Source organism: Rhincodon typus, chromosome 10 (genome assembly GCF_021869965.1).
Source record: "Rhincodon typus isolate 14 chromosome 10, sRhiTyp1.1, whole genome shotgun sequence".
Taxonomy (NCBI): domain Eukaryota; kingdom Metazoa; phylum Chordata; class Chondrichthyes; order Orectolobiformes; family Rhincodontidae; genus Rhincodon; species Rhincodon typus.
The window spans coordinates 19,692,111-19,704,376 of record NC_063341.1 but is presented as its reverse complement, the minus strand read 5'-3'; the positions used below and the strand labels follow the sequence as shown (position 1 = coordinate 19,704,376).

General features: G+C 39.6%; 1 protein-coding gene across 6 annotated transcripts in view; it reads right to left on the bottom strand.

Moving 5' to 3' along the window:
- Window positions 1-12,266, bottom strand: part of nr5a2 (nuclear receptor subfamily 5, group A, member 2) — a 176,009-nt gene that overhangs the window by 49,121 nt on the left and 114,622 nt on the right. For all 6 annotated transcript variants that reach the window (XM_048602299.1, XM_048602298.1, XM_048602301.1 and 3 more), the window contains one exon: window positions 7,697-7,844. In XM_048602299.1, coding sequence (XP_048458256.1) covers window positions 7,697-7,844 — 148 coding nt within the window. The remainder of the gene's footprint in view (window positions 1-7,696; window positions 7,845-12,266) is intronic.

The window sequence follows — 12,266 nt, the reverse complement described above, 5'->3', positions numbered from 1 at the left end:
CTTCTTCAGAAAATTTTCTGAAGAAGGGTCTAGGCCCGAAACGTCAGCCTTCCTGCTTCTCTGATGCTGCTTGGCCTGCTGTGTTCATCCAGCTCTACACCTTGTTATCTCAATTGGACACTCATCTAGTTTTACAATGAATTACAGAATGCTGTGATAGCTTTTGGTAGCTGGTAGTTATATAATGATTAGGAGTCCTAAGTAACCAGTATAATCGCAATATTATAAACATGCAAAACAAACTACGATTGGGGAAACTGTCTCTTCAAGAATTGTGTATAATAAAAGTTGTTTTGTTTGGATCATCAGCTATCTCTGTCTTCAGTGTCACTTGAACATTGCAACATGTTTCTATAAGTCTTTAGCTTTTTCCTTCATGCTGCTAAAGCCTGCAGGGACAGTTTGCTGACCTTCTACACAAACCATGGGTACATTTGTAATTGTTCCCCTAGGATTACATGAAGAGAGGTCATGCAGAGCAGGAGCAGTTTCTGGAAGAGGGAGGAGCAGGAGATGGGCCACAAGAGAAAATTTCCAACCTCAATCTTAATGAGGAACATAGTATGAAAACCTGAGAACTTCCATAATTGGACCCTCATTGAAATCTACCATTTGTTGGAGCCATAATTGCAACCTTAGTGTGGGAGGTCATTCATGCTCCTTATTAAATTGTTACGGTGCTTTTGCCAGCACTCTCTGTCCTTGGTGTTGCTGCATTGCTTGGCTAGGTTATATCTCTTGGGGTAAAATAAAACAAAGAATTGTGGATGCTGGAGATTTGAAACAAATACAAAAATTGCTGGCAAAACAGTTTGCGCTGCTGGCCCAGTTTGTCCTGTAAGAAAGAAGGAAGTGTTTCAGTGAATGTGTGCTGTGATAGGTTTCAGTCTTGTGGCTATCATGGTTGAATAGCTGGCAATGTGCACAGACTGAGAGATGTGGGTGTGAGTTTTGCAGCAGTGGGAAATATTTGCAAGTTTTCTGAATCTATGAATCTGAGCGAAGAGTCCTGATTGATAGAGATGGTTGGGAGGTAAGAAGTTGGGGTCTGATCTGATTAACAGTGTCTGAGGCTTGTGGTGTAGTTAGAGGGACTGGAATTGCAAGAGGTATTCACTGACCTTAAATGACTCATTGAGGTAACTGACCTTCCTGTGGCCCTGGATCTAGGCATTTGGGTCAAATCTCTTGACTCATGGCTACCTGCACCAAAAAACTTATGAACATGTGTCTGGTGAGCCTCCTTTCCAATAGGTTTGCAAGGGATCTCTCCTCTTTTCCACCCTGTCCGTCAAGGTCTTCAGAGCAGTATCTGTAAATCTTGTAACCTGTTCTCTCCCAAATTGTGTTATTCTTCAAAGTTTCCCAGATCAGTCACTCCCTGCACAACTATCAGCACCAGCTTCAACTAGAATACACCTCCCTGTTGAGAAGTGTAAGCTAATTTTAAACAGAGATAGTACCTCATGGTAAATCGCCTTGCTGCCTGGGTCATCCAAAAGAATCTATGCTCATCTAATTTTGGTGTCTTGAACATTCCATATTTAATTGCTCCATCACTGGTACACAAGCATCAACTGCCTAGACCCCAAGCTCTGTGATCCAAAACCTCTCTATATCTCTTTTGTCCTTTAAAGGTGCTTCTTAAAGATTCTCTTTATTGATCTAAACATTTTTTCCATTTGCTCTAATATGGTCTTCAACTGGCTTATATTGTGAAGGGCCTTTGGACATTTTATTCTGTTAAAGGTGCTGGGTAAATTCGTGTTGTTGTTGTTGAATCAATCTAGAGTTTACAACTGATGTGACCTCTTCAGTATGGTTTCCATGGTAATCACAATAAAGACATAAATTGTTTTCATTTCTGGCTCTTAGCTTTAAAATGTTTAATGCAGCAGTAAATTTATGACTGACTTACAGGTGCCTCTGTACTTGAAATACCACGTTTGTCGTGAATGCAAAAATAAGGACTAGAAATGTAATATAGTCTGTAATAAATCCAATAATGATTTTAGAAGCAATGGCTTTACTTGGCAGATGAAGAACTCTCTATCTTATGCAGCAGCTGAAGTGAATAGCATCGATGCATTTAAAGGGAATCTGGATAAGTACACAAGGGAGAAAGGAATTGAAGAATATGTTTAAAGGATGAGATGAAATAAAAGGAAACTCATATTTGGCCTATTTAGAAAAATGGCTGCTTCTCTGCTGTAAAATTCACTGCAATTCTATGGGTTTTACATCTTAGACTCTTTCTGGAGTGCTTTCTGCTAAATGGATGCCATGTACCTTGTAGCAACTTCTGACATAGCCAAACAGTGCTTTTAGAACATCGAATTTCAACAGGCAAGGGAGCATGGTTAATGACTTAGTTATATTTCCTGAGCACTACTCTGGTTTGATGGTTAAAGTATTAAACTTGCTTATTGTGTGGAACAGTTAATCCATCACGATAATTCAGTATTAGAATACAAACAATTATATATGCCAAATAATGAAATGACTCCAGGTTATGCATTAGCATGCCTCTGGCCCACTCATTTACATTGTAGATGATAAACTAAAGTCAGTGCCTTTACAATAAGCAGTCTTGTTAAGAGGTAAATCTGTACCATCAATAATAAGGCAGAGAATGCTGTGCTTCTGACATAAAATTTATCATTCAGAGCAAGAGCAAATGACCTTTAAAACTTAAGGCATTCATCCTGCACATGCACAGCCTGTCAGGTGTGTGCACCAGCCTGTGACCAATCATTGACCAGTCTATGAAAAAGTCACTTTACCTGAATTACATGAAATACTGCACTTTAGTCATCCTTCTACACATCTAATGAAACCTCACTGTCACAACTCTCTCTCCAAATTGATGTTGGTGGGCAATCCAACTTTTCACCATTGCAGATGATATTCAGAACCTTGTTCAATGACCTACCTCATCCAGTTTTACAATTTCATGATTAATCTGACCTGGAGACATTATTGTTCTTTAATAAACTACTGGAGGAAGAGAGAGGGATTTATCCCTGAAATTAAAACCTCACCTCTCCAAACATTTATGAAGCCTCAAAAGTACATGCCAGGCAAGTTTCCTTACATTTAACTTCAAAAGAAAGGAAGCTTGCTTGATGCATTAAAGTTGAAAATGATCATTGTTAAAGAGAATCAAACATTTCTCATATGTTATGCAGAGACCATGTTCTCTTATGCAATTTACAACATTAAAGTCTACTTTTTCCAAATCAGGCATAATACTAACATAAATCATTTGCTCCCAAGTTTAGTTTGTAGCATCTGGATATAATGCCTTGACAAGTAGAGAATCAAATGAAAGATATCAAAGGGCTAGAAAACATTCATTCAGTCACGTATGATGCTAGTTCTGGAGTCTTCTATGACCATTGCAGGATCCTAAAATTCTACTTGTTAGCATTCTGTAATATCTTAGCTTAGCCTTTTGTTAAACAGATTTTAAATGGAAAAATCTATGTAATGTGATTGTGGAATCATGTGGGCACCAAACCCACAAACTCTTACACTAGGAAGGTCAAGGGTTGCTATACATGGGAACAGACATCAACCTGACGTTCCCTCCAAGCCAGTCTCATTCTGATGTGGAAATATATTATCGTTCATTCACTGTCACTGAGTCAAAATCTTGGAGCTCACTGCCTAACAGCATCGTGAGAAGCTTCAACTCAGACTGCAGTGGCTGAAGAAGACAGCTCACCATGGATGTTGGAGATAGCCAATAAAATTGCTGACCTTGCCATGAATAAATTTTAAAAAATTAAATTCTCTGATACACAACATTAATACATGCACCACAAGTATATAGTTATCTTTAAATAGTTGCTTATGCAGTGATGGAACATAACAGTAATGTCAATCACTGGAGAACAAGGTTAACATTCTGAGTTCTGGACACACTAAAATCACAAGGTTTAAGACACTGAGAAGTCTTTCACATATCACTTGCTCAATGCAGAATAACTTCAATACTCTGCACATGCATGCAAACCCAAATACAGAGTTCTTTTGCTAAAGGATTCAAGTTAATGTTTGCTGACTGTGGATTGGACTCCAAATCCTGATGCCCAAAAATGATAACATATAACATTAGTGCTTCTGTTTCTTATAATATTTCAGATGCCCCATTCTTTTGCCTGATCCAAGCTAATACATGAAACAGTTATTGATGGAATGCTGAAACCTCATTTTACATTGTTCATATGCGAGATGTACATCAGTATTCCACCTAAATATTTGATTAAGTAAAGAATCTCTATATAGAGAGGATCAATACCAAGTCATTTCTCTTACCTGTTTCACATCCAGTGTAAATGATGAATGGGTAGTGGAAAGGCATTCTAACTCAGGACTTCAATTCTTTCTGTCATTCGGATGGCTACTACAGAATTTGCTGCTGATTTTTTTTTGCCTCATGGAAGCGAGGGATATCAGAGATTCATAAGATACACATCCCTCTCAATGTCAGCATCATGCACTAGGATCAGATACAGTAAGAGTGGGTGCAGAATGAATTATCCTCTGTGCTATCTCAAAAGCTTGCTTTAACCCCAGCCCACCCCTGCCCTGATGCTTCATTTTTGCTTCCTGCACCAGCCAACCTGTGAATGAGACACTTCTATGATATGCTTTGACTCTCCATCCATTGCTCATAGGCAAGCTGGTTAAGACCACTCAAATCCATTTCACTGGTTGCCTGTACAGATGGCTGAGTGAGTGGACTTCAATCTCATTTTTCTGGGCTGTGTTGAATACAAGTCCCAGACTTGAAGGGACACAGTCAGTGTGTCAGTTTGTCTCTCCAGTCAGTATTTATTGCAATGGATAGTTTGTCTGCAGGAAAGAATGAACTAAATTTGCATGAGTGTCACTGTTAATGGCTCAGAATCTTAATAGACTGAACAACTGATTGATGGAGGCAGTTAACCATGACTGATAATTCTATTTCTCTCTTGTCAGAAAATTTTGAGAATTTAGTTGTGTGATTTATCGAAGTATCTGCATTAGCTGTAGTAACTGTATGCACCATCGAGGATCAGTGTTCTCTGCGGCTTCCCAAAAGCCCTTAATGTTTGTTAGACTTTCCAATACTCATACCTTCTACTCACAGCCCTATTTTCACACAGTGATCACCTTTACGGAGATTTATCTTCTCCTCAACAGTGACTGAAATGATCATTGGCTAAGTGCCCACATGATGTATTTAGTGCCATATTTCACTTATCCAACCAAGCAACCCATAACATTGAATAAGAAACTTTCTGCATTGCTGCCCCATGAGGATTACCCCTTATGGAGGAAAAGGTGTCCAACCAGTTAACAAAGCATATCACCTTTTCTCCTTGCAAGCATTTCTCCCATAGATTTAGTTTTCTCAAAGCAATATTATACATAGGGCTGATTTCAAAATACCAACAAAGTACAACCTTGCTTGGCCATATCATAATTAAATATATAATGTATAGTAGGAATTGGCTGACAATCAAGATCCAACTAGTATGAGGGACACATTGTTCAGTCATGCAGGGAGACCTGAAGAATTAGAGTCATAGAGTTGTACAACATGAAAATGGATCTTTTGGTCCAACTTGTCCATGCCGACCAGATGTCCTAAATTAATCTAGTACCACTTTCCAGTATTTGGCCTGCATCCCTCTAAATTCTTCCTATTCATGTACTCATCCTGATGCTTTTCAAATGTTGTTATTGTACCAGCCTTCACCACTTCCTCTGGCAGCTCATTCCATAAATGTACCACTCTCTGCATGAAAAAGTTGCCCCTTAGGTCACTTTTAAATCTTTCCCCTTTCATCTTAAACCTATGCCCTCTAGTTTTGGACTTCCCTACCCTGGAAAAAAAAAATCCTTCACTATTCACCCTAGCTATGCCCCTCATGATTTTATAAACTTCTATAATGTCACCCCTCTGATGCTCCAGGGAAAATAGCCCCAGCTGATTCAGCCTCTCACCATAGCTCAAACCCTCCAACCTTGGCAAAATCCTTGTAAATCTGTTCTGCACCCTTTCAAGTTTAACAAAATCTTTCCTATAGCAGGAAGACGAGAATTGAATGCAGTATTCCAAAGGTAGTTTTTTTTTCCTTTTTCTCTTCAAATTATTTTCTGAGTTAACTATAGAGTTAATTATCTAAAAAGTAGTAAGTTGCAAGAACAGTGTGTAAATGAGAGCAACGATGTAGGGAGATTCTGACAACTGGAAGAGATTTCTGGAGGAAAATGATGAAGCGGCATCAGGATTAGTGAAAGGAATGCTATTAAAGAAAGAATGGAGGAGTCCCTTACATATGTCTTTCCTCACATCCTGTTTAATTTTAAATCTTTTGATGGTCTTGAGCCAAGCACTCCTGCTCCTCTTGACCCACCAAAAATACAGGCTAAAAAGTTACATCAGGCTCTTCAATGACTTGGCCACTGATTACTGATGCTCACTCCACCCAGTTCAGTGCTAAAATAACATGAGGGTCCTTTTGGGCATCAGAGGATTCCAACTGAAATACACAATGTGGATGTTCACTCGCTTCATGACCATCTATTTTGATAACCCAGGCAATCTAACAACGGGCATAGCTATTGGGGAGCAGCATGGCACTATCCATCAGGTGAGAGGCTTCAAAATCTCTCCTTGGAAGGGGCTACGGAAATCATTGTGAAACTTAGTAATGTCTGGTGCCCAGCACTGTGGTGAAAGCACATTTAATCTAACATTTATGTAGATTTATATATTGATAACATTATGCATGCTTGCAAATATACTGCACTGACTGTTATTTTCAAGATGATGAATGTGACTGTATCACTGTCAATAAATCACTTGTGAAACTTGCATTGTGGTGTTCATGATTTGATTGTTAAAAGATACCTTTATAGATCTAACTATGTTATGGTACTCACATTCTGCCATCAATAGCTATCATCACAGTCATACTCAAAACAGAAACAGCAATGTAGAGAAAATAAAATTGCCCAACAATTGTCATGTATGGTGTATAGAATTTTCACGTGGGAAACAAATGGTAGGGGATAAGTCACATACTTTTTACACAGTGCCCAGGTTTCACTTACACAAGTTTAATATGAATGAAAGTATCAGCGTGCAAAATGAACAGTTGATCCAATGTTCACACATAACATACACCTTTTATATGCAGTGTATACAGCAGTCACAACTCGATCGGGAATTTCTCATTCTTAAAATTTATAACGTCATCTTGGCAACTCAGTTAGATTTCTGTCTGTTAACAACTCACACGCACCTGTTGTTCTCAGAATATAGGTATTTGTAGTGGAAAAAAAAGTGACCGACGTATTTCACAAATAGATGTGCATTGATTCTGTAATATCTAATTGGAGGATCCAAATTCAGTTTTCATTTCCCTTGAAAAGGCTATAAACTCCTGTTCCCCAATCATTTCAAAGATTACCATGTTTTCTTCATAACAGTACCACCTTGCAGATTCTATGATGTGTAGGACCATGTTGTCCCATACCTTTTCTCTGCGCCTGTGATTGACAGAGCAGCTGCTTCCATAACTGCCCATAAATTTTTAACCTCAGAGCCAACTAATTTTGTTGCTTTAGTTCAGGGAGTCCAGCTAACAGACAGAGTGAAATAAAATTAGGTTGAATGCCAGAAGAATAAGACCCTTACCAAGACTGAAGAGCACAAGGAACTTGAGGCACACGAACTCTCGCTGATCAAGCTGCAACGAGCGAAGTTTCAGCACAAGCTCCTGAGCGTGACTCATGAGATTATTGAGCGTGCTCCCTGCCTGTGAGGCGATTACAGAAAAATCCACCTGGAAAACATAGAAACAAACTGATCTTTAAAATTTACAATTCACCACGCCAGCTTTATTCCGAGGAATCATCTTTATGTTCGCTGCTTCAAATTTCAGATGTGACCACATTGAAAATGAAATGCAGTTTAATCTCTGAGCTAGGAGATAAGTGCTTACTCTTGAGTTTTGTGGTTTAACAATGGAGCACAGATTAATAAAGGATACAAACCAAAGCTATTTTATGTGGTATGATGGTTTCCCACAACCCTTATTTAATCCTAGCAATCAGACATCAAGTGCACTTACTCGTTAAAGGAGAACCTCATTAGGAACTAGTATTTTCTAAGAGGAATTCCAAATTACCTTCCTCTCGTTAATTTTGAATTTAGATCTTTAATCTTAATTGTGAAGCATCTATACAATATTCGGGTAGATGACGTCTCGAAATACACGGTGAGATATTATCACGTGGGATCTGACCACAGGGGCTATTTAACTCCCTGAGCTGTGCTGTAGGTCCTTATAGACTTGTCCGCCTGCCAGCAGCTTTCAGGTGCACTTAATATTTGCAGTGGTAGCAGATTTGTCTGTGAGGCAAGTCCATATCTGCCACTCACTCCGAGCCGACTATATTAAATTTTTATATTTATTGACAATTCATTACCATAATTGACTGCAGTATTGTTCAGTGGTGAATGGAACATTGCTGCCTCTTAAGCAAGCAAGCCAGTCCCTGGAGCAGGATTTGCAATTAAAAACAAGGCAGACTGGAATTTTTTATTGGGTAAATATGATGAGTAGAATCTTTAGTTTTAACTGCAAGCCTGGAGAATTTCAGAGGCAGGCCAACTATGTTTTTCCTAGAATGGATCAGTGTAAATAATGATGACAGTGAAACCAGCACCCAAAGGCGTCAATCAAATTACAGCAATTTAATTTTGAAAACTATGTTCATGATGCTGCCAACATGCCTCAGGACAGCGTAGGCATGCTGCTTGATTCACTTGTATACAATTTCAGGGAACTTGCTGTGGTGCTGCTCATTCTTTGCGTTGGGATATGACTATTTTCAAGGTGGGTATGTTGAGTATGAATCTATAAGCTAATGATGCTTAACCTGATGGAATCTGACAGTGGGAAACCTGGTTTACTGGTGGGGCAATGCTCAGTGCGCTACCTCAAGCAGTTGGATGAAGGAGCCATAACCTGTGGCCTTTATATTTGATTGGTTTAAGAGCTGCAGTTTATACTATATTATCCAGACACAATATTTTTCATAATCATGTCTGATTCTTTTCCTCTTACCATAGAATAGTAGATCACAAAATCCCTACAGTGTGGAAACAGTCCCTTTGGCCCAACAAGTCCACACCGAGCCTCAGAGCATCCCACCCAGATCCATCCCCCTATAACTGACCTAATCTACATTCCTGAACTCTAGGGGCAATTTAACATGGCCAATCTACCTACCCTGCACATCTCTGGACTGTGGGAGGAAACCAGAGCACCCGGAAGAAACCCACGGGGAGAATGTGCAAACTCCACACAGACAGTGGCCCGAGGGTGGAATCAAACCCAGGTCCCTGGCGCTGTGAGGCAGCTGTGCTAACCACTGAGCCACCGTGCCGCCCCAAATCATTGATAAGTAATTGATAATTAGAATGTGAAACACACAACCGCACAGAGTGGGTGAGGGGAATGGCATAGATGTATTTGGGGGCAAGCTAGATAAGGGTGAAAGGAATAGAAGGTAATAGCCACAGGCCAAGATGAAGTAAGGTAGGAAGGCACACGTGTGGAGGGTAAGCTAGAACTAGGGAGCACAGGTTGAAAATTCAGTCTCCTCTTTAAGATAGAGATGATGAAGATTTTTTTTCTCTCAGGTAGTCATTAGTATTTAGATTCACATCCCCAGAAAGCAGAAAGGTTGGTCATTGAATATACTTAAGGCAGACTTTGACAGACTTCTGATTGTCAAGGGTTATTGGGGGTGGGGAGTGGATTTAAGGCCCCAGATAGATTAGCCACGATCTTATTGACTGGTAAAGCAGGCTGACTAATCCTGCTCTTTTTTAAAAATGTTCTTATAAGCATTGGCATGGACCTGTTGGGCTTAATGACCTGTTTCTATACTGTCATTTCTATGTAACTTTATATTAATTTCCTTGGTGAGCAAAGGGTGGAAGGGCAAAATGATTTGACCAAAGTGAGCATTAGGCACAATGAAACAATGCAAGGCATTGATGCCATTTGTCAAAAGAAATATACTGATGTCTGAAAAAAGTTGTTTCACAGCAAATATTTCCATTTTAAGTGAGATTGCCAATGCTAACTCAGAAGCAATTATTTTTTGGGATTGTGAGGGCAAGGAGTTAAATGAAATGAATTCTTGCCCCAACATGTGGCCTGGGGCAAAACCCCTGCTTATCCTGTTGGTGTCTCCTGCTTGATCTGGAGAGATCAATTCAATGATAGAGGATAGAATCACTTAAATGGGGAGGGGGGGGGAGGGGGAGGAGTTATGATTTCAATCAATATGAAAAACTTTAATAAAACATCATTCTGGCATTGCTTCCACATATGACACAGGAAGGACAACAGCAGTATTTTGGTCTTTCTGTGCAATGGAAGTTCATTCTGAATCACTGTTGACCAACAAGGCTATTGATAAATCTCGGCATCCATTTCTAACACTAGTAAGATATGGGAATTCAGACCTCTGACACTTAATCACAAAATGCTCTTGGATAATATTTCTGACACGTGGGACAGACAGACTGAGAATAACTTTGACGTTGAGTAAATGATTATGCTATCCATGCAAAATAAAAGTGTCTGTAGAATTTTCCACTAGGTGATGTCTGACAATATGTTGGAGGGAAAAGGGGTTGGCATGGCACAGAATGAGTTACTCCTTCAGGCTCACACTGTTCGAAGGCAGCTAAAATTTGGGGCGACGTGGAGGCTCAGTGGTTAGCACTGCTGCCTCACAGCGCCAGAGACATGGGTTCAATTTCACTCTCAGGTGACAGTCTGTGTGGCGTTTGCACATTCTCCCCATGTCTGCGTGGATTTCCTCTGAGTGTTTTGGTTTCCTCCCACAGTCCAAAGGTGTGTGGCCATGCTATATAGCCTGTAGTGTCCAGGTATATGCAGGCAAGGTGGATTAGCTGTGGGAAATGCAGGATCACAGGGGTAGGGTTGGGGGGTGGATCTGGGTGGGATGCTGTTTGGAGGATTGATGTGGACTCAATGGGCCAAATGGCCTGCTTCCACACTGTAGGGATTCTATGATTCTGTGAAATCTGTACAATTGAAAAACCCAACACAGCAATGATTCCGTTCTCCTACTGCCCTATTTCATGCTGAGGAGAAGCTGCATATAATCCTCCTCACCATCACATACACCATCTGCTGGGCAGTATGCTTAGTAAGTAAATAGTTATATTTGAAAATTTATCTTACCACAATACTTTGGTAATAGGTTTAAATGCCTGTGGTATTTTTCTCCATCACGTTTTAAGTTATGTTTTTAGAAGTACAATGTACAAAATACTACTACACAACAAAACAAGACGTTACATTAACATCAGTTTGAAGTATCTGAAACAGTAGGAGAACAATGTCATATTAACAAGCTCTTCCTAATAAACTAACTTTGTCAGGAGATGCTTGTTGAAGCCTGTCATTTTAATAGATTGTAAAATAATAGAAGATAATGAACTGTTTGGCATCCAGCTTTTCCCTTATGACACTGCAACATCAGATGTTCATTAATCAAAGTATGCAAATACCAGAGAAATGCAACACTTGTAAACTGGCAGACAACAAAGAGCCAGCCCTTGTTGTTACCCAGCGTGAATGTAAATCGAACATTAATGGTAGGAGGAGGGAGGCTTACTTAGGGAAATCTCTGGGAAGAACTGCAACTTGCTGCTAACTGAAAAGCTTCTCCAGCAGCTAGAAATACAACTTTGGACAACTTTAGAGCAACATAATATCTGCATGTCTGTGTATGCGCAGCAGCACAATTTGAATGATCACATAATCCCAAAGATTAGGTTCAGGTGAGTTTACGCTCAGGATTCCCATTTTGCAGTTAGGAGTGAGTTGGACTCTGCATCACAGCAAAACTTATATATTTCAAAAGACTCTTAAAAGAAAATGTGGTTATTTGATTCAATGTTGATTGTGAGGAGTAAATTGTTGGCAACTTGTAAGTCAACTTTTTGCTCCACCAACTCCTTCTAAATTCCTACATTTGAAATAGCAATATTAACAATTACGGGAATCGTTGGGAAAATTTGAAAAGGTGAGATAACTGTTTAGTATAGGATTTAAGCACCCTACACCTCATATACATACATATCTCAGTCCCAAACCGATGTGTAAATACAATGAGATAACAAGGTGTAGAGCTGGATGAACACAACAGGCCAA